At 33.9% G+C, this 23,598-nt stretch overlaps 1 protein-coding gene across 1 annotated transcript; it reads left to right on the forward strand.

Moving 5' to 3' along the window:
- The first annotated feature begins 1,660 nt into the window (after nt 1-1,660).
- Nucleotides 1,661-19,841, forward strand: LOC128242682 (uncharacterized). Its single transcript, XM_052959934.1, has 5 exons — nt 1,661-2,280; nt 8,696-8,825; nt 12,676-12,781; nt 15,114-15,301; nt 18,147-19,841. The coding sequence occupies exons 1-5, from the start codon at nt 2,008-2,010 to the stop codon at nt 18,347-18,349; spliced, it is 900 nt and encodes a 299-aa protein (XP_052815894.1). The 5' UTR covers nt 1,661-2,007; the 3' UTR covers nt 18,350-19,841.
- The last annotated feature ends 3,757 nt before the right edge of the window (nt 19,842-23,598 follow it).

Raw genomic sequence — 23,598 nt, forward strand, 5'->3', positions numbered from 1 at the left:
TTAAAACTTGAAACTTGTCATAGTTTACCCCACTTTTTTCATGAAAGAACACCGTTATGTGAAAGATTGTGAAACAAGATATGTGCGTGTGCTTTAAAGCTGCACACTCATAGATTGAACGTTTTGACAACTTTTTTATTTTTTGTCTTGGAACGTGCAGTTTTTTTGTGAGAATCCATGGAAACCAGTTATATAAGACTGCTGACAAAAAAAATCGCAGATTTTTATATTTAAGTTAAAAAATGATTTTTTTATGCATTTTTCTTAAACCGTTGGTAAACGGTTTAAGCCATAAAACTTTAATTTTCGAACGAAAATATGAAAAATTACGATCTGATTTTTTTTGTCAGCAATCTTATATCATTGGTTTGCAGATATGTATGCAAAAAATTGCCATTTCTAAGACATGAAAAAAAGTTCTAGAAATGGTATACCTGTGAGAGTGCAGTTTTAAGTGTCGATACAAGTACATGTAATACAATCGGAGCAACTCGGTTATATTCCATCGAAAACAACTTTGGATTTATATGGACGGTTTACAAAGTCAGAACTCTTAACATTTAACTACGCTGAAAGTAGATCGCGTAGTATTTGCAATTCAGCAGTTAAATGCAATGACTTTACTCTTGGGAATCTTTTATTTATGGAATAATACATATCACTGGCAATCAATTTAAACTTGGTAATATAAAATACACGTTAAAGACTACAATTTATTAAAACTATTATTTAAAATGTTACGAACTACTTCTACTCATGTAACGGCATACATCCGAGGATATTTTCGATTTAAAAATGGCCGAGGTGTTTCGAATGGATGTAAATGTTGCCGTTTAAAATTACATATATACATCGAGGACGTAGTTAAAAAGGTAGCAATCAAAACATTGAAAATTGAGCGAGTTTTACATTGAAAAAACAAACAATATAAAACCAATCAAAGATTTGAAAGCCTCTGTCACGTTTAAAAGAATTTCTTATTCAGATGGACGCATATTTATAGATTTGAATACCACATGTGACTCATATGTTCAAAGGTTTTTACATGTATTTCCGTAATAATTAATTTCCCTTGTTAAATTAAGCATAGTGAATCTACTTCCAAAGTATGTACTTTCACACACACACACACAAATATTTCTCACCACGTTTTTGCTACTTAGTAAGTTTGTATGCTCTTAGATTTTAGCGACACAATCTTGTCCATGTACCCTTATCAGCTATTACCGAACTTCCTTGCAATCTAGAACAGGCGTTACCTTAAACATGGAAAGGAAGTTATATAATCATTCAAAATGCTTGTCTTCCAATCCATTCAGAAACATTCTTTACACTATATATTTGTACATTGTGCATTGATTTCTGGTGTATATTGAACTGAATTAATACGTTTAAACAAATTACTTTCCAAAAACAGTGGAAAAAGTAAACGAAAAAAAGAAACTGATTTCAGTCCGAAGAAGGCTCGTCTAAAACCGTGAGCAAGATATTCAAATGTGAAAAACTCCACCTTCTACATTTTTTCTAAGTGACTAAAAAACGCCCCGGTAACCATGAAAGAATATATCCAATTTTAAACATTTTGCCAAGCTGTTATAAATACGTTTGGCCTTATTTTCTGATAAGCTGTCCAGGTACTGATAACACGTGTAAAGCCAAATACATCAAGGTTGCCTCTTCAATATTGGACGCGTATACAATCTTTAATTTGAGTGCCATAAATGGTTTGACTTAGCGTCCGAAGGGGCTTGACAGTTTTGTTCGTATTGTGAAATTTACGTGCTATTTAAAAAAAAAAAGTTTTGTGTTGGATATTTATGGAAACCATAGAAATTAGAAATCACCTAGGATGTATTTGTTACACAATTAAGATAACAGAAGATCTTCTAATAAATAAGTTAAAATCATTTTTTCATATGACACATGAATGTTTAGCAGTTTTTGCTGTTTTTAGGTTGTAAACAGTCGTGGTCTAATTTATTTTGGGCGCAGTGCATTGACGAAAAAATGGCTATCGCAAAATCTCACATAACAATTCTTTTAGCTGTGACGGTGTTTTTCTTGGTCGCCATTCGTCTTTACTATGACAAAGAAACGTATCTTACGTTGTATAAAAACGAAGCTAACAAGGCGGAAGAGAGACTACAGCGCTACCTTACGGGCGGAGTAGACAAAAATGATGACGTATACTTTACCATGTCACGATTGGTGGAGCAGCGTAATAATATCTCCCGAATTCTCAACAAGAAACAACAGAAAATAGGCCAGCTGGAATGCGAGGTAAAATCAGATCTTAGTAATATTCCGACGATTGATTATAATCGCACATCGATTGAAAAGGTCATCCTTAATCGATTTACAAAAAAAGTAGCCATTTTTAGACCATGTAGTCTTGTTTCTTCTTTCGCAATTTATACTTGTTCCTAGATTTTTCAATTTTGAATTAATGTTATTTATATCGAGGCTTAACTTGTTAACGTTCGCGAATTGTTTCGTGTTAACCGCTTAATTTTCGCGATAATTAGTTAACAAGTTATCTTAAGTTAATATTTGCGATTTTTTTTTTGGTAAGATAAATATAATATACTAAAAACAGGCTTACAAGTGTCTAGAACTGCCACCTGTTTCCTTTTTTAGCTGAACAACATTAACAGTATAACTAGTTATGGTCAATTCCACTTAATAAGTAGAATCATAGCTGCTTACCTAAATAAGCTTTGTGTTATCACTAATCTAACAGTGCATTTCTGGCTTCTAGCAGGAACTGGGCATCTAGTTATGATTTGTGAATTCCAATTAGTAAGTAACATAATAAGTTAACTACATAAGATTCGTGTTACCAGTTATCTATAAATTAAGATTTATATAACTAGTTCGTGGTAACACGAATCATATCTAGATAACCAGTTAGTATGTTACTTACTGGGTGGAATTCGTAAACCATAACTACATGTTGATTACCTGTTAGTGCCTGAATCTGTAGTGTATTTATAGTTGACTGGTAACACGAATCTTATCTAGATAACCAGTTAGTATGTTACTTACTGGGTGGAATTCGTAAACAGTAACTACATGTTGATTACCTGTTAGTGCCTGAATCTGTAGTGCATTTATAGTTGACTGGTAACACGAATCTTATCTAGATAACCAGTTAGTATGTTACTTACTGGGTGGAATTCGTAAACCATAACTAGATAACCTGTTAGTGCCTGAATCTGGAGGGCATTTATAGTTGACTGGTAACACGAATCTTATCTAGATAACCAGTTAGTATGTTACTTGCTAAGTGGAATTCGTAAACCATAACTAGATAACCTGCTAGTGCCTGAATCTGTAGTGCATTTATAGTTGACTGGTAACACGAATCTTATCTAGATAACCAGTTAGTATGTTACTTACTGGGTGGAATTCGTAAACCATAACTAGTTAACCTGTTAGTTCCTGAATCTGGAGGGCATTTATAGTTGACTGGTAACACGAATTTTATCTAGATAACCAGTTAGTATGTTACTTGCTAAGTGGAATTCGTAAACCATAACTAGATAACCTGTTAGTGCCTGAATCTGGAGGGCATTTACAGTTGACTGGTAACACGAATCTTATCTAGATAACCAGTTAGTATGTTACTTGCTAAGTGGAATTCGTAAACCATAACTAGATAACCTGTTAGTGCCTGAATCTGGAGGGCATTTATAGTTGACTGGTAACACGAATCTTATCTAGATAACCAGTTAGTATGTTACTTACTGGGTGGAATTCGTAAACCATAACAGATAACCTGTTAGTGCCTGAATCTGGAGGGCATTTATAGTTGACTGGTAACACGAATCTTATCTAGATAACCAGTTAGTATGTTACTTGCTAAGTGGAATTCGTTAACCATAACAAATAACCTGTTAGTGCCTGAATCTGGAATGCATCTATAGTTGACTGGTAACACGAATCTTATCTAGATAACCAGTTAGTATGTTACTTGCTAAGTGGAATTCGTTAACCATAACAGATAACCTGCTAGTGCCTGAATCTGGAATGCATTTATAGTTGACTGGTAACACGAATCTTATCTAGTTAACCAGTAAAATATGAGTGTATGTGCTAGGTAAATAGAAGTGGCTGTATTTGCTTGGTTGAAATATACAATTGTAGCTGTATGTGCTGGATACAATGTGACTGATGTGATAGGTAAAGACTGTTTGTGCTTTTTTATAATTGGCTGTATGTGGTAGGTAAAATAATTATACAAAACAGAACAGAACATTTATTTTTTACTTAAGCATTAACAGCTCATCGTTACATCACACAAATGTATATATATAAATATATAATACACACGCATAATCAGCTAATACATACATAATTACATTATAATGCGTTTGAAAAGGTTTAATGCGGTATATATACCTTGCTTAGAAATTACAAAAAAAACAAAACCAAAAAAGCAAACGTCAACCATGTTACCCACATATCAGCGTGCATGATGGTTAATATGGATAAAATTTTACATGTGCGTGTGTGTGTGTGTGATTATTAAGACTATTTTTGCGCGTCCATATGTCAATTAAGGGTCATCATTATTTCAAACTATACATAAAAGTGATTAATCTAACGCATATCTTCATCGCGTTGGTGTACGAGAGAATGTATAGGTCGAGATCTGCATAAATCTATTTAATTCAATTTGAAGAGCCCTTATTTCACGGCCACAAAACGCAAGTTCCACCACTTAACCGTAGCGCAAAGAAAATGAGCTGTCCACATTTCCGTGGTGCAGCTGTGCCTTGTGTTCACTTCTGATGTTTTTTTTAGTTTATAAAGGTCTGCCCGCACCCTATAGTGGCTGCATTATGGCTTGACCCCGTCACATCCCAAAGTGCGACTGAAACATACTTTTGAGGCCATGATGTGTTTACCTCTATGATGTATAGGAGAAAAGCTAGTGGCACCCAGTTCGCACTATAGATTGAAACGAAAGCGTAGCCAGCCTGCAGTAATAATGATCTTACATGGTACCACATTCTCCGATTTTCGAAATATGTCCGTTTAATAAAATTATTAGATAAAATATAAATAATATTCACGTGTGTAGAAGTAAATACAAGGCGCAGCTGCACCACGGATGTGCCGACAGCTCATTTTCTTTGCACCGCCGTTAAGTGGTAGAGCTTGCGTTTAGTGGCCGTGTATTTGGTCAAGATTTACAATGTAAGATTTGATGGTTTGAGAGTCGCAGATATAACTGCTGTGTAAACTTGGCACTTAACTTCAATTTAAATGATACGTACGTGTTTACAGTTCCTCAGCGACACAATAAAACAGCGAGTTGTTACTGGTTTATTATAGATTATAAAAATGTCTAAAGATTTATTCAACTTGTAATTTATATTATTTATTCAACTTCTGTTTCATATTGCCATACATCACAAACATATCTTACATGTCGCATACATAATATGTTGCGTTTATATGAAGAAATTTACCCTGGAGGTGTGAGGGGTTTTGGGTAAGTTAACCCCCGTAGGTATTTTATATCATATAAACGCAACAATAGATACGAATGGCTTGGAAAGTTAAGATTAACGTCGTCAGCTGGCAATCACTAATTATGTCTATCAATTAGAGGGCTATATATTAATGCAATTGATAGCATATTCTAATACATTTTTTTCCAAACATTTATCAATAGCATTGGATTTTTTTTTTATTTTACTTACGTGAAGGTGGAGTTACCATTTTCACTGTTTAATTGAATTGATGATATAGAGGATAATTGCTTGTTTTAGTGTAAGATCGTATTGATATATTTCACCGAGTGAGCACCAAAATAGTATTCCACGAGTGGCGTAGGATCGAGTGAAATATTCACTGAAGTTGTTTACGAGGTGAAATATATTGCTATTTTACACTGAAACACAATTTTTCTTTTTTATTTAATGACTCAAATTGAAATTTAAAGTCATTTGATTTCGCCAATTTTGATGTGCACGTAACGTCTTTTCGGAAATGACGTCGTTGAAATTGTGTTCCAAGCCCTGTGCGCGCTGTCGTTTGATCTGGAACCGAAAGCGGACTTAAATTTCAAAATAATAAAACATATCAAATTGATATTTTCACCGTTTGAAACAGTGAAATAGAGACTTTATTTCACTGCTAAATCTCTTTAAACCACCGGAAAGTACATAAAATAAAAATGATTAACTTACCAAAAGAAAAACGGGGCTGGTTCTTTGACTCGTTAAGTTTTGTGTCGAGATCATAATATTTAATGAGATAAATGGCCGACTAACCACTCTACATACTTCTTTAAACAAGGAAGTGAAGGGTTCCTATGGATAAAGTAGATATGAAGTGTACTCAAATGCTTTCGAAGTTAGGGTGGGTAATTCTTTTTAAAACAAACATGCTGGGTAAAAGTTTGTCGAAAACCAACGCAATACATAAACAAACGTCTAGGTTTTGCAAGGAATCTGCAAGTGTGTGTGATTTAAACACACACGCACGCACGCACGCACGCACACACACACACACACACATTCCCTTCTCCAATATCTGTGTATATATGTTATAATATGTTTTATAATAAATAGAACCACTATATTTAGTAATAATTGTTACCTTTGTATCAAAATTAAAGTCACCAGAGAAGATAACCAATAACCATGCTAATTTAAAGACACATTGCGATAATGAAAAAAGTAATTTTGTAAAGAAAACAAAACTGCATGTAATGTCAATTAATATAGTCGAAATTCAAATGTTGATAAAGACATGCAATCAAACGTTGTCCTGTTCGAAAATTGAGTCAAACATCAAAAAAGTACATCTTCTGGGCATAATTCAGTGACCTATTTTGCATTCACTAATTTCGTATTTATAAAATCTTCCTTACTCTGATATTGTAATACAGCGGTGTTTTTGAGTGTTGTACAAATAGATAAGCCAGCATATTTGATTTTGTAATTCGTCACGAAACTCATTGGCTAGACAGATGATGTCAGCAAATGTCCTTGTTCTAGTGATCTGCGTCTTTAATATCGACATGATACGTGTAAGATACGGGCTAGAAGCCATTTTCCATCGAAAACAACCACGGATGTATATGAACGGTTTACAATATCAGAAATATGTTCATTTAACAACGATGCAAGAAGATCGCGTAGTAATATCAATTTAGCAGTTGAACTTTATGACTTTACGCTTGAGAATCTTTATGATTATGCAATAATGCACTTAACTTGAAACCAATGTAAACTTAGAAATACAAAACTCGTCAAAACACTACAATTATAAAAAAAAATACGAACTACTTGTACTGATGTACCGGCATACGCCCGAGGCTGATTTCGATGGAATATGGTCCAGGTGTTCCCAATAATATTATAATAGGGATTGGAAAACAAGACGTCTACACGTACTTGTATGAGTAGCTTCTCGCACATCTAAAGGTAGCAATTGAGATAAAAAAGCGTTTGCAAAATAAAACCTTCCTCGTGCTATATCACATTCCATTTTTAACTTCAATGCACACAAACCTGGATGACGTAGTGCACTAAAAGTAGGCCATGTGTACACATACCCTGTGTAAATGCACCAATCTTTCTTAAAACAATTGCTGCTTGTGTTTATTGTCCCATAAAGGTAAATAAGCGGACATTTGAGAACCTAAATATTTTCGACAATAAGCCAAGTTGATTATATGACCATAAGGAAGTCCGTAACATAACATGTTTACAGTTATTGTAATTAATACAAATTTATTTTTGTTTGTTTTTTTGTAAATAGAGGGGCATAGACTTAAGAAAGGCAAACGTCTGTGCGTTTTACGTATACACGATGGAGAATCGAGCAGTAATTACAATTATAGTGGAGCAGGTGCGCTCAATTTCGAAAAAATATCAGTGCATATAAATAAAATATCATTTATATTTTCTAAAAAGCATGATGTTCACGGCAAATTTACTCGGTACCTTTTTATTGTTGAGAGTGGCGTTGTAAGGTCCCGAACGTCGAAAGGGTGTTTTGAGTACAATTCATTAACTGATTCTCTATCGTGACAAAGAGAGAAAGACAAGAGCTGGCACTGCAAGTGATGAATGATTCCGCATCGGTACTCAAGTTTAAATCAAAGGTCATATTGAAAGGAAAAAAAAAATGAAATGTGTGGATTAAGAAAGGAAATGTTTATGAACAAGTGGAATAGATAAAAACTCTCTTGGGATATGACCGTATACTACGTCCCTACATGCAGCATTCCATAGTAAACAAACAATAAGTTTGACCTTGACCTTAGAGACAGGGACACGGGTCGTGGACGCGACACGTCGTCTTAATATGTCAAAGATATGTGGCAAGTGCTTTTAAAAAATATTTTCATACAAGAGCAAGTTACAGTCCGAACACAGGAAATGGAGCCGGACAACAAAACCTATACCCAGTGTCCCTATAGGCATCATTCCTTAGTCATCAAACACTAAGTGTGACATTGACCTTAGAGGTATGGACATAGATCGTGCGCGGGACACATCGTCTTGGTATAATGAACACAAGTGACAAGTTATTTTAAAATCTGCCTATGCAAGAGAATTGTACAGTCCGAGAAATTAAGAGGGCCAGACGGACGGTGCGATTTGAATATGCCCACCTATCTATTTTCACCTTGCTGGACTTTATTGAAAACCATCCATGTTATGTTTTATAGTCGAGTGCCAAAGGCAATACCTTCAAGATCTCCTCAACTGGTGGTTGGTGTGCGCAGTCAAGCGTAGAAAACTCAGGGCAACATAAGACGGACACGCAGCTAGTGCCAGTGTTAGCAGAGTTCTTTAAAGGTAAGTCAAAATGCGTAAAGCGTTAGACACCTAATTTACCTTCTTGTTTAAATAAGATTTCTTAGCGAAAAACTTAAATTTTTGCCTTATAATACCTGGAAATACCGAATTGGAATTACGACGACCATTTGCTGTCAAGTATTAATTAATTAGACACCAATTTAACCTTAAAGTCCGCGAAGCTGTGTAGTAGTAGGTCATACTTTAAAAAGATCGAAAATGATATTAATTCAGTTAATTATTAGTTTTCATGTTATGAAATTGCTAGTTTTTTTACAATTCGTTTCCTACTAAATTTCTATTCATGAGTACTACAACCTATTCATTGGCACCACAACGTTCAGAAATCGAGCATAGTGAAGTAAGTATAACAAATTAAGTTCTAAAATTTGTAACGCGGCAACCTTTTGTCAATAAAAAAGCCACACACATGTAAAGAAAATGCTTAAACCTAAGGTACGAGAACAATTCTCACGAAAATCCAGATTTTTACGTTGTCAACACTAACGTCTAGCAAGTTATGCAAGTTCTAGACGATCAGATATTAAATTTTATTCAAAACCTTTACATTTTGAACAACTCATGGCCATTCCTTTGTGGAACTACATTATCCATTTTTTTTAATTTACTCGTATAAACCTCTATAAATGAAAAGTAAGAAACCGTTCTCACTGTTTACATCCATTTTCCACTCATTGGCACTATAACGGAAGACGGGTTGGAGCATTTTCAACACATAACAAAATGTTATGGCTCCAATGATTACCCGTCGTGAAGATTAAGGAGAGCTATACTACTCACCCAAGTGTCGGCGTCACACCTTGGTTAAGGTTTTGCGTGCAAGCACACATAGGTTTATATCTCATCAACTACTTGAGGTGTTGCATTGAGACGTTATACAATGGTACTCAACCATCCAACCTACTTAATTAACCAAGTTAGATAACTCTAGTTTGCATTTAATGCAAATAATAGGCCTTTTTTATTTGACTTAGAAATTCTGGTTAAGGTTTTGCGTGCAAGGACACAAAGGTTAATATCACAGCAACTACTTGAGGTATTGCATTGAGACTTGATACAATGTTACTCAACCATCCAACCTATTTAATTAACCAAGTTAGATAACTTTAGTTTGCATTTAATGCAAATAAAAGGCCTTTATTATTTGACTTAGGAATTCTGGTTAAGGTTTTGCGTGAAAGCACACATAGGTTAATATCTCAGCAACTACTTGATGTATTGCATTGAGACTTAATACAATGGTACTCAACCATCCAATCTACTTAAATAACCTTGTAAGATAACTCTAGTTTGGAGTAAATTTAAATAATTGCCCCTTTTTTATTCGACATAGAAATTCCGGTTAAGGTTTTGCATGTTACCACTTTTAAGTCAATACCTCAGTGAATACATCATGTATTGCATTGAAATTTTACACACTGACTCCCAACCATTTAACCTTCTTATTTAATCAAGTAAGATAACTCTATCTTTCATATTATATAATCTTTGCCCCTTTATTATGCGACTTAGAAATTCTGGTTTAGGTGTTGCATGTTAGCACACATAGGATACTATCTCAGCAACTACTTGATGTACTGCATTGAGACTTTATACAATGGTATTCAACCATCCAACCTAATTGAATAACCAAGTTAGTTAACTGTATTTTGCAAATAATGGCCCTTTATTATTAGACTTAAAAATTCTGGTTAAAATTTTGCATGTAACCACATTTATGTTAATATCTCAGCACATTATGTATTGCATTGAAACCTAATCTAACAGTGATACATGCATGTTTCGCCAAAACATTTCAATTCTTACAATGAAAAGCGGCGGAATAGTCGAGCGCGCTGTCTCTGTGACAGCTCTTGCTAGAGCTTAAAGCTGCACTCTCACAGATTGAACGTTTTGACAACTTTTTTTTATTTTCTGTCTTGGAACTTCACTTTTGCGAAAATGCATGGACACCAATCATATAAGACTGCTGACAAAAAATTAGATTGCAGATTTATATACAAATGTATTTAGGTTCAAAAATTGATGTTTTATGCATTTTTCTTCAACCGTTAGTAACCATTTAAGCCATAAAACATTAACAGAGATATGAACATCTGCGATCTGATCTTTTGTCAGCAATCTTTTATCATTGGTTGGCCAATATTTACGCCAAAATTTGCTCTTTCCAAGACACAGAATAAAAAAGTTGTTAAAACGGTAGTTCTGTGAGACTGCAGCTTTAAGGCAGTTTATTGATTTTATCGGATGGTGCACGGTTTGTTGTTTGTGTATCTATACTAAAAGTTCTTTCAGTGTGCAAGCAATTTAACATAGTTTTGTCAGTGTGCAGGCAATTGAACGAAGTCCTGTGTGTGTGCAGGCAATTGAACAAAGTCCTGTCAGTGCGCAGGCTACTGAAAAAGTCATGTTAGTGTGCAGGTATCTGTACCAAGTGTTGTCAGTGTGCAGGCAACTGAACAAAGTCTTGTCAGTGTGCAGGTATGAGAATCAAATTCTGTCAGTGTGCAGTCAATCATCAATTCCTGTCAGTGTGCAGGCAACTGAACGAAATCCTGCCAGTGTGCAGTCAATCACCAAGTCCTGTCAGGCTGCAGGCAACAGTGACAAGTCCTGTCAGTGTGCAGGCAACAGTGACAAGTCCTGTCAGTGCTTATCCAGGCAACTTGTTTGATCAGTATGTTTTTCAATATTTTTTGAGAACAAATATCAATTTATATTGATTACATTTAGGTTAAACTCTTTTACTCAGGTGAGGGATTTAGGGCCATTATGGCCCTCTTGTTAGCATATAGGACATCCTTTTATCAGTAAAGCTCCGGGGATTTCACTGCCTGGTGTGTTCAATCGATGTAATAACGAGTTTGACCGAAATGATACCATTGTCCGAAAATAACCGTATCGACCCCTCGCCGTATCATTTTGGTATCACTTGACGTGCATAACAGGATACAATAACCTTATGTATACATGTTATGTAGTTTCGGCCATTTCTGTTAGTATTCAGCATGCAATGCCCAATCGTTACAACTCGGCTATATCCGGCAAGCTTCGTTTATTTTCTGCTCGATACTGGACGAGGCGTTCCGATTGTCAATTACTGTTGGATAGTGTCCGAGGTGTTCCGATTGATGTAATACCCATTGCAATGATACCAACATTTACACGAGGCCACCGGGCATCAACATTTAACATTATGCTTAATGGAGCTATCGTCAGCCAGTTGTATACAACCGGTTTTGGTAAAGTTTTCCTAAACGTTCATTGATTGGTCAATATTTATTTAATAATATCTACTAACCAATCAACTTGTTTCTGATGAGTCAATTAGCCAAAAGATAACCGGTGTACAAGTTATTAATGTTTACGATTGGCTGTTGAGAGCTAGTGTATTTAAGGGCCGAGTCCCTTAAAGCTGCACCCTCACAGATTGAAGGTTTTGACAACTTTTTTACTTTTTGTCTTGGAAAGAGCAATATTTTGCGTAAATATCTGCAAACCAATGATAAAAGATTGCTGACAAAAGATCAGATCACAGATTTGCATATTTCCGTTCGAAAAACAATGTTTAATGGTTTAAACCGTTACTAACGGTTTAAGAAAAATGCATAAAACATTAATTTTTGAACTCAAATATAAAAATCTGCGATCATATTTTTTGTCAGAAGTCTTTTATCACTTGTTTCCTTGGATTTTCGCAAAAATTGGCTCGTTCCAAGACAAAAAAAATAAAAAAAAGTTGTAGAAACCTTCAATCTGTGAGAGTGCAGCTTTAAAACAAGACCTGATAAAGACTAACTGTATACCTGACATTAATACTATGTTGCAGACAAGTGTGTGGGATCATTTGGTGACGGTCCTGGGAGGTACAAGCAGCTCCTCACCGACACAAAAAAGCTCAAAGGATACGACGCGTATGATGGGGCACCGTTCAGGTATGGCGGCGTTTGTGTGCTCTCAAAGTCAAGTTTATTTAAAAGTTACAAAATGTAAATGTAATAGGTTTAATATTAAATCATCTGATTTCACTAAGAAAGTTTTATTTGCTTTAAAGTGTTCACCAAGAGCTTTTATATATACACATGATGTCATTTAGGAAACAAATCAATAAAATTGCTATATAATCAGAGTAAAAAATGGTTTTAATACCTCCCTTTAATAAATTATGTTATAGCGTTATTATTGTGTTATTCAAAAATGTTATCCATGCAAAAATAATATAATGGTAAATCAATATAAATAAAACATAGAAATAATCTCGATGTTATGACCTAAAATACACAAAAACATTATTTGCACTTCATCGGGTTATCGCAATGATAAATGGCCTACCTTAAAGGGACTGTACACCAGATTGGCACCAAAAATGTTTTTTTCTGTAACGAATCTCAGGACAATTATTTAATACAATGTTTTACTCTTTGATGTAATAATTGAAGAAAATATCGAGTCGGAGACAGGGTTTGAACCGGTGTCGCCAAAATTGCTGTCAAGTGTTGTATCTACTGTACTACGAAGGCTTACCATTAACGGTTGGAATATTTAAGCTATATACCTAACTTGGTAATATCACGTGATAACATCGACTAGCCAATCACGCATAAGGCTTGAATTCTACTAGGTAGACATACCTAGTAATCTTTTTTAATGGAAAAATACGAAAAAAACTGCGAAAAAATAATTAATTGTTCAATGTGGTAGTTCAGTTAGTAATTTCAATGCATTGTACACATCGATACCAAGTTTATGTCAGTTTTCGACAATTTTCTCTTTTTTTTCGCTATTTCATCATACGGAGTACAGCCCCTTTAACATAAAATTATTCTTTATATGGCAGTTTCTTTACAATTTCTTTAATTGCCATTCTATATCAAAAATATCTTCCTTGACTTTATATATTATTGTATTTGAGATAGATTTTGTTGTTGGAGTTGAATATTATATGAACATGTTCAATAATTTTCAAAGAAATGTTTGTAGAGCAGTGATGTATGAAAACTATAGTTGAAAATATTGTCTTTCTTAATAAACAGAGTGTTCCTTTATATACACCTAGCTTTTGAAAGTTATTTCGAAGTAAGCAGTCACTATAAAATTTGTCATGATTCAATATACATGTACTGCGATAAGGGACAATCCTAATGTTAGATCATAACTATGCAATGTGGGATGGACACACTGATAAACATATTTTAAAATATCTAACATGCAGTAATACCGCTTTGCATTATAATGATGAATGTCTTTCCTTAATACATTCATAACCATGATCCATTTTCTCAAAATAAGCGTATTTTTAAGGTTTAAGTATCAGATTTCACTAAGCAAAATTACTTCCTTGAACATTGTGTTATAAACCGACGCATTGTTTATCATGATCATGTTTAAAATAATTTCCGTGAACACGAAAACATTTTCTCAATCGAAATAAGAATAGTAAGCTTATCTAAATCCAGATATGAGGGATTTTAATGAGAATTGAGATGTACGTTCTCCATGTGGATTTGCCCCAATTTCTCGAAACTTCTTAAGTCCCTTATAACAGGTTTAAGCTAAGCTCACTATTTTGTCTTTCAATAATTTGCATAATATTTACTTCTTTAGGAGTTTTAATGCTTTAGAAAGGAACAATCATTATGATAGTCACAAATTACCATTTTTCATTTATCAAAATACAATTTAGAATGTACATTGCATTATTGAAATAAGCTACTTAAGCCTGTTAAGCTTAAGAAGTTTTGAGAAATTGGGGGGTATTTCTTAAATGTTCACAACCATGACAACGATGATCGCATATATGAAATGGTGTTGATATTGTATATAGATGCATAAACGTCCGTCTTCTCTGTTTAAATATGCACTCCCAGATAAGATTTACCAAAATGTATACAATTGTTTTAATATAACAAAAAGGATTAATAAATGTCGAAAACAATGGTTCTTATGAAGGATATCGAGTTAAATTTGAATGAAATGAGCATATTAAAACACAGTATTCTACCTTATGAGACTATAGTAGACCACAGTAAATATTTTAGCACTCACCAATCATTTAATATTTTTGAGCTTTCTGCTATTAAATACACGGTTACATTCTTGTTATCAGTAGTTAATATTTTCCATGAATGCATTAGTTAGTAAGTACATTTTGTATTTTAAAGTTAAAATCTATGTTTTTATACATGTTTATGTATTGATTTTGAATAATAGTTTCACTTTAAAACACTGAATGGATTTTTTATTGGATATATTATATTCTAATTTCAGTGAGAAGACCTCCGAGGGTCGCGTCAGCTACCTGGACCTCACCCTCCCCCAATATGGACTTCCACTGTACGACTGGATTATGAGCCTGGAGGTGGCAGAGCATATCCCCAGGGAGTACGAGTCTGTGTACATCGACAACATTGTCAGGCACGCCAAGGAGGGCGTTGTGCTTAGCTGGGCAGTTCCAGGTGTGTGTTTCATCGTGCTTAATGTTAGCCCTGTCTAGACTCAGACCCAGAAAAGTTTTTTTTATTTATATACAAAGTATCATTTTTACTCAATCAAATTTGCACAAATAAATGTGAATAAGTGTCCAAGTTAAAATAGTAATAAAACTCATCACCAATAATCAATTTAAATGTAAGTTTCAATGAAATAAAGATTGGCAGTATTGCCACTTGAGTCTTATCGCGGCCATGGGACTGTTTGTTATTGTGGACCCTGGCCCCCCACTCACGAAAATCTCGAGTCTTAAGAATTGATACTCCAAATTTTACTTTTATTGTAAAATTGTGATTAGAATAGCAATACTGGTATATCTTTCTTAACCGGTAACAAATTACTTGTTATACAAAAATGGTTATATAATTTGCTCAAATATGCAAACATGGACATATATTGTGCTTAATAAATAAAAAATAATGATGACATTTTGTTTAAGAATTCGCATGTCTGAGTAAGTCTCAAGATTAAACACAATACGTTACTGAATATGGTCCCTGATTGGCCTGTTCGAAGGGATAAACTTCGATAAAACGTTTTAATCGTATAAGGTTATGTTTTGGAGCTCTGGAAACGTTGTTCACCAAAGGCCCAATTTTTTCGAAATTTATGAAGACATTTATAGCATGAACAAGCTTAGCTTTTCTGATAAGAGAATAAAAACAAATAACAAGGAGCAATTAATAATTACCGCTCCTTCGATGAACAGAAACAAAATCTCATCCGATAAGATTTCTGTGAGGCGCCATTGAAAGGTTCTCGTTGACTTAACTGAACTTTGCAGTTTGCAAATTTAAAGGTTATCAATCCATCCATCATTAATACAAAATATGCTACTCAACTTGGCTAAGATACATTTAAAAGTTAATACAAAATGTCAATCTTGAATATGTTTTAAGTCTTCACCAAGACATTTAATTTCAAAGAGATATTATTATTATTATTATTATTATTATTATTATTATTATTATTATTATTATTATTATTATTATTTATGAATTATTATTATTATTATTATTATTATTATTATTATTATTATTATTATTATTATTATTATTATTATTATTATTATTATTATTACGTTATTTAAGAAACATTTAAGAAACTAATTAATAAATTGCTATAATTTATATTCATAGCTGAAATTTGTTGTATTAACTCCCTTTGATATATTATAATAGTAGCGTAAATGTTGTGTTATTCAAACATGTTATCCATGCAAAAATAATATAATGGTTGATCAACATAAATTAAACATAGAAATAATCTCGATGTTAATATCTTAAGTGCATCAACACATCTTTGCATCGTAATTATTGATGGCCTGCCTTAAAATAAAATATTCCTTTATATGTATTTTTTTAAATATTCTTTATTTCACATTTGATTTATCTCCCTTGACTTTATTAAGTAGTTTTATATTTAATCAACATGTTTCTCAATTTAGTAGATTATTGAAAACTATTGAAAATTATCTTAATAAAGTAAACAGTTACAGTAGAATTAGACATTATTAAATTTAAAAGCATTGCGATAAAGGACAATCCCCGATGTTAGATCTTTACACTGCAGTGTAGGGTGAAAACACTGATAAACAAATTTTGAAATAACCATTGGATATGTAGCAACCAAGTAATTTTAGTGATATGTACAGACAATTGTATAAAACTAGATAAGTAATGCACATAATGCAGTATCTTTTGGCTAGTCTGCACATTAAAGCACTTTGATTGGTTCTCCGTAATTATTGGATATATATTGACCAATTAATAAATAATTTATCCAACTTTATCCAAAGAATTAACCAGTTTAGTACAATTGTCTGCTGATCTTTAAGAGAATTGACTAGTGTTCGTAAAATGCATTCGTTGGGCCACGCAAGGCAAAGAAAATGTTTGGTTAGGGTTACATTCTTTCCAAAAACAGGTAGGGTTTAAAAAAGGCTGTGTTTTAGAACGTTATTGTCATAATTTGAGAATGTTGTAAAAGTAATATTCTGTATACAGATTTAAATGTTTCAAAAACTACATAGTAAAACAAACCTTAAAACATAATAGTATTGTTATTTTATTTTATTTAAACCAGCTGACTTAAAAAACAGCAGGGTCTGCCACATTTTGGTAGGTAGGATCGGATTACCCGAACCAAATGTATTTTTAAGGCCTAAGACTATGACATTGAAATAATAGACAACAAGCTCCCATTTGCGTATTGAATTGAAAAGAGACGTGAACCTCTAGAAACACATGGTCAAATATGAATATATGCTCAGTCTCCTTTTCATTGTGGCTGTTGGTCGACATCTTTAATCATGGTAGTCAGAACGCATCACCCCTAGCATCAAAGTCTGTATCGAATTAACATCGATATCGTTGGCTGTCATTAAACCCATTGGATTGACCGGTATTTATTTTGGAATTGAATTTTATCAGTAAATATTAACACAAGGTTGCGTTATTAAATTGATTCACTTTGACCATCTCTGAAAACAACGTTACACCCAAACAGCCGAAGCCCAATTATTTGCGAAAAATGGACATAAACGCCAAACGCTCCCCCCCCCCCGACAATCTAGCTGTGAGCCATTCCCGACCCCCCCCCCCCCCCCGATCTCGACCGACACACCTTTATCAGCCAAGCTACGCCCCTAAATTGTCTAGGCGGAGCGAGGCTCCAATACGCGTCATGGAAGGGCCGTTAAATATTATCTACGATATGAGCGAGGTATTAAGTTATGGACAAATCTATACTCCATTTCTGCATACATGTAATTGGAAATAATGTTCTTTCTTTGATTTCCATGTTTTTCAGGCCAAGAAGGTTACTCACACATCAACATGCGAACTTTCGAATACGTTAAGGATCTCTTTGACAAGCTTGGCTTCGATCATGATGCGGAGAGCTCGGAGAAATTGAAAAAGGCGTCAAAACTGGAATGGCTTAGGACCAACACAAACGTGTACAGGCGGAGGGATACATCTAACATTGAGCACTTGAAAACATTTCTCACATGATGATATTTATGTACAGTTTTTAGATTTATATGTATTGCAATAAAAATGGTGTTGTTTTAAACTCAATAGAGTTTAATGTTGGGATATAACAGCAGTTTTTAATGTAAGCTTTAAAGGTGATAATGAAATAATACACATAATATAATTATTTAATGTAAGTACCGTTAGTATTCGTATGTAATCGTTTATAAATAATCTGATGGAAACAAATGCAAAATATCCAATTAATCAAGAATGATTTTAGTAAGCACTGGGTTGTATAGAGGCATTCGCAAGGTATTTGGCGCTGAACACTAAGAAAGTAAGCATATAGGTTTGGTCTTCTTAAGGATGAAGTCGGCGCCTGGCTTAGGCTGGCCTTTCAAGGTAAACGGTTACAAGTCCAAAAATAAACACTTACTAAAACATAGTTTTGTCCTTCCTTAAACTAATGTAATGTATAAGACCTGCACATAAGTTATGTAAAAATACTATAGTTGTAAAGAATTATGCTAAAGTATCCAATATGAATTACCTCCCTTGATTGATTTAGTCTGAATAGTCCAAAAATAGCCGAGTGAAAGGCATTTTCAAATGTTACATTTCCTAGACAATGATGGTTTATTTCTGCTGAAAAAACACACACAGAAATCGCTTGCTTTTTCCAAAAATAATACATATACATATACACAGATTGTCAAATGTAATACTGTTTCCATTTAATATTAGATGTATACAGTACTACATATGGCAATGATTTTGTGTTGATGTTTAAACCCATGTCCCGTGGCAGCCGCATTAAATGTCCTGTCCCGTGCGTTTCCAAGTATTTCAAGAGCTGACCTTTAATTGGCTTGCGTTTTCTTTCAAAATGATTTTTTTGTAACTGATTACATCGACTTTAACTATGTTTTTCATACTTTCTACCTCGGTTTCAAAGTGTGTTATTTTACTTTATGTACACGTATACATATAATTAGTTGTTGTCATTTTCGCACGTCATACTAAGATGACTATAAATCAACTGCTAGATGTTCATTCCCGCACACGCCCTCTGTTGTCCGCCGCCCCTTAGATTTTATTGACTCAAATAAAAATGTTGAACTTGGGTCTGTATTTGAGTATGGGCCCGGTACCGTCCGGAAACGGCGTTTATTAATACCTACGGTGTCGATGTATAACATTCATATGTAAAAAAGGAGCATTATAACGATGGTGTTCGTGGTTTATCTAGAAACACACGCATATGGTCCCTTATGCATTTAGCAAGAGCATGCTCACATGTTCAATAGCAAAACAGTTTTCTATAAAGCAAGATGAAAAGATGTCACTCCCGCCCCCTTTTAAATAAGAATGTTGATTGAAATCTAGCAATTAATTTATATTCGCCTAGATGCTATTGTGTTCGTGTCACTCTTGTCATTTTATTAACCAAGTCAAGATTGTCATTGGGAGTCATAAAACTGTTCCGAGATCTGTCATTGATTATACAATATAATAAATGTGTCACTAATGTGTGTTGGTTTTCATATGTGTGTGTGTTTTTGTGTAAATTTATATTTCTGCCCGAAAACAAATGCAATAATGAAAAACAATCGGTTAATGCTTATAATGACTATGTGGGAATAAGCCGTTCAATAGTATGGGCTTCATAAATAAAACTTAATTTTTAACTGAAGTCGATTTTCTAAGATGTCTTAAGTCGTATGAAATGAACACTATATGTGTTTTGACATAAACAATGTTTATTCAATTAAATTAATTTAATTAAAATAAGATATGGCCAGTGAGAAACTAACCTCACTGATGTTATGAAATGACATAGGCTGGTCTATGAATACCCGCCCTGTAGTTTTATATTTTATTTGTAAACTTAGTCCTTCAAAATATATAGACATACCCTCAGCAAAATATTATATTTATATAATAATATTATTATATTTTTAAACACTAACGTATATGATCTTGTTTTAGGTCTGTACTTATTTTAAAGATCCACTCTTTCTCCCAAATAAGATTTACCACAATTAATACAACTGTTTTAATATACCATAAAGGATGAATAAATGTCGAAAACAACGGTTTTTATGAAGGATACCGAGATTAATTTGAAAACACAGTATTTCAATCTTATGAGATGATAGTAGATCACAATATTTTTTTAGCATTCACCAATCATTTAATATTTTTGCGTTTTCAGGTATTTAATAAATGGTTACAATCTTGTTAGCAGTAAATAATATTTTCCGTATATGCATTATGGAGTAAGCAGTTAAAGGTTTATCACTCAAAAATTATATTTGCTATACATGTGTATGTATTGATTTTGAATAAGAGTGCCACTTTAACCAATATAGACCCTCCATTACACCAATGAATGATTAACATAATATATTAAGTATTAATTATGGTGGACCATGAGCATTTTTTCGAGTAAATGTTCGAAAATTGGTAAACAAATGAACATAATTAGGGACTATTTTTAACATTATTAATATTCAAAACATTTAAGAATCTACGAGTCTACAAAATATACCTCTGACGTCAATGTCCGAATTGAAAAGCGTAAGGCATTCATACCAACTTGATTGAGATTTTTTTCTAGACAAGCTCATTACGAGTAAGCAATGTACACTTAGAGTTGCTTCAGTTTGTAAGGCCGCAAACAACAACAACAAAAAAAACGTGTATTGTACACAACCTCTGTGTATTGGTCTTAATCTTATTGCCTAATCGTCTTATCAGATCTCTGATCTGAATATCCTACAGTGCAGTTTTGGAGGTTTTATTATAGATTCGGACCCTAAATGGCCCTAAACCAGTAAACAAATAAAAAGGAAATTGGCCCCTACTGTGACATCAGTGCAATAAGTAGGAGATGCACAGCAGGGGATTGTCATGCCACATTCCTTAAACTCGGTCTTTAATGAGATTGGCTTTTGTTGCTCATATAGTGAAGTGCCAAAAGTGCCGCAGTGTCTCAAACATTGATGGAAGAAATACATTCTATGGAATGGGAATAATGGCTACAGATACACCAGGAATTTCACATAAGAGACATTGGGAGAAGAGTTGCTGCACCTCTAGAAGACATTGCTGTTGTTGGTAGAATAATTATAACCTTAAAAGGTCCAATTCAGAACACTAGTTTGACACACACACATTCTTACCGGTGTCACTCATTGAAGAAACGGCATAAAATGTTGACATAGTATGAAAAATGTTCTGGCTTCTACAGCCCAAAACACATCAAGGAGAATCTTCGACGATACCATATCTTGACATGAAATACATTCCAGCTGATCTCCTGGACGTTGGGTGGGCAAGGAAATAATCGTTCTTGTACCCTTTAACAACAAGACACTCAGCTGCACCAGACAACGGTTTGAAGGACGTGAGGTGCCCATGCAAGACCACCATGACTGTAAAACAATGGCATGCAATTGCAGATAACAACCGTTGCCTTGTTCCAGTATGTATTAAAAACTGTAGCGTAGAGATCTGTGCTAGTATACCACCAAGCACTTTATTGGAACAATATAATTAAAAAATACAGGGACAAGCCCAGTAGAAAAATAAACCCTAGCTGTTTATGATGATGAAGACTATGAATTTTTTCATTTGCAATTTACATTAAACTTTTAACGTAACAACCCTTACTGAAAACATAGTATTATTTATCGACTGACATAAAACGACTTGAATGGAAATAAGGTTATGAAAAAAGTATACACCCTGCATACAACTGTATAAAGATAACAGACTTGTCGTAAAAATATAAGTTTCAAGTAGATGCATTTAACAACGAAATATGAAAGTTAGTTGATTGTTTAATATAACGATATAAGATTAAAGGCCTATTTTAGCCTTCTATACCCCCCCCCCCAAAAAAAAAACAACAACAACAACAAGAAAAATCTGTGTATAGTACACAACCGCTGTTTATTGATCTTAATCTACTTGCCTTGATCCCTCTTATCAGATCTCCGATCTGAGTATCCTGCCGTGCCGTTTTGGAAGTCTTCTTATAGATATGGACCTAAATGGCCCTGAGTCAATAAACGAATACACAGGAAATTGGCCCCTACTGTGACACCAGTTCAATAAGCAGGAGATGCACAGCAGGGGTTTATCATGCCAAACATTCCTTAAAGGGACTGTACACCAGATTGGCACCAAAAAAAGTTTTTTTTTCTGTAACGAATCTCAGGACAATTATCTAATAGAATGTGTTACGCTTTGATATCATAATTGTAAAAATAGTACCAAAATGTAAAAAAAAAATGTGTCGGAGACCGGGTTCGAACCCGTGTCGCCAAAATTGCAGTCTAGCGTCGTATCCGCTAAGCAACAACGGCTTACTAGAATTGGGTGACATAATTAAGCTATACACCTACCTCGGTAATATCACGTGATAACACCGACTAGCCAATCACGCATAAGGAATTAATTCTACCTGGTAGACATACCCAGTAATTTGTTTTAATGAAAAAATACGAAATAACTGCTAAACATAAATAAATTGTAAACTATGTGGTACTTCAGTTAGTAAGTTTCAATGCATTGTACACATTGATGCCAAGTTTATGTCAGTTTTCTTTAATTTTCTTTTTTTTCCCGCTATTTTATCATACGGAGTACAGCCCCTTTAAACTAGTCCTTTAAGAGAGCATGTTGATAGTGAGGTGAAACAAAAAAAAAATAAAAAAAATACTAGTTTACGTTTTATATGGACTGACATAGAAAAAGTTAATGAATGGCAAAACATCGTTAGATGCTGTTTATTTAACACCTTTTCAAATAAATTGATAAAAAATGCTCCATTTTGCCGAACAGTGATCGTAACGTTAATGAAACTTGAACTATTTAGGCTTGAATTTACAAAATATATTCGAACCAGTATAATATGAGGATTGGTTTTATTTATAAAAGAAAGTTATAAAAAAAAACTGACAACCTTACATTCATGTATTTTCACATTGTAATATATCGCCAATTTAACAATTAGAATTAGGTCTCAAAATGTGCTTGAACTAGCACCAGATGAACATTAATGTGGTTAAACCAATACTCCTCAAGACTACTTATTACGCCTCATCGGCGGCAGATAATTAACCAACGAACCAGTGTATAGGTCCGTGCATTTAATATTGGATTCGAAAATGTTTCAAAACAGATTTGTGTTACGAACGAAAGAAGCACATTTAAAAAAACGCACATCACAAACATGTATATTAAACTTTTTCGTTTCGCTACAGGTACCTTGAAAT

The sequence above is a fragment of the Mya arenaria genome, chromosome 8 (assembly GCF_026914265.1).
Source record: "Mya arenaria isolate MELC-2E11 chromosome 8, ASM2691426v1".
NCBI classification, from domain to species: domain Eukaryota; kingdom Metazoa; phylum Mollusca; class Bivalvia; order Myida; family Myidae; genus Mya; species Mya arenaria.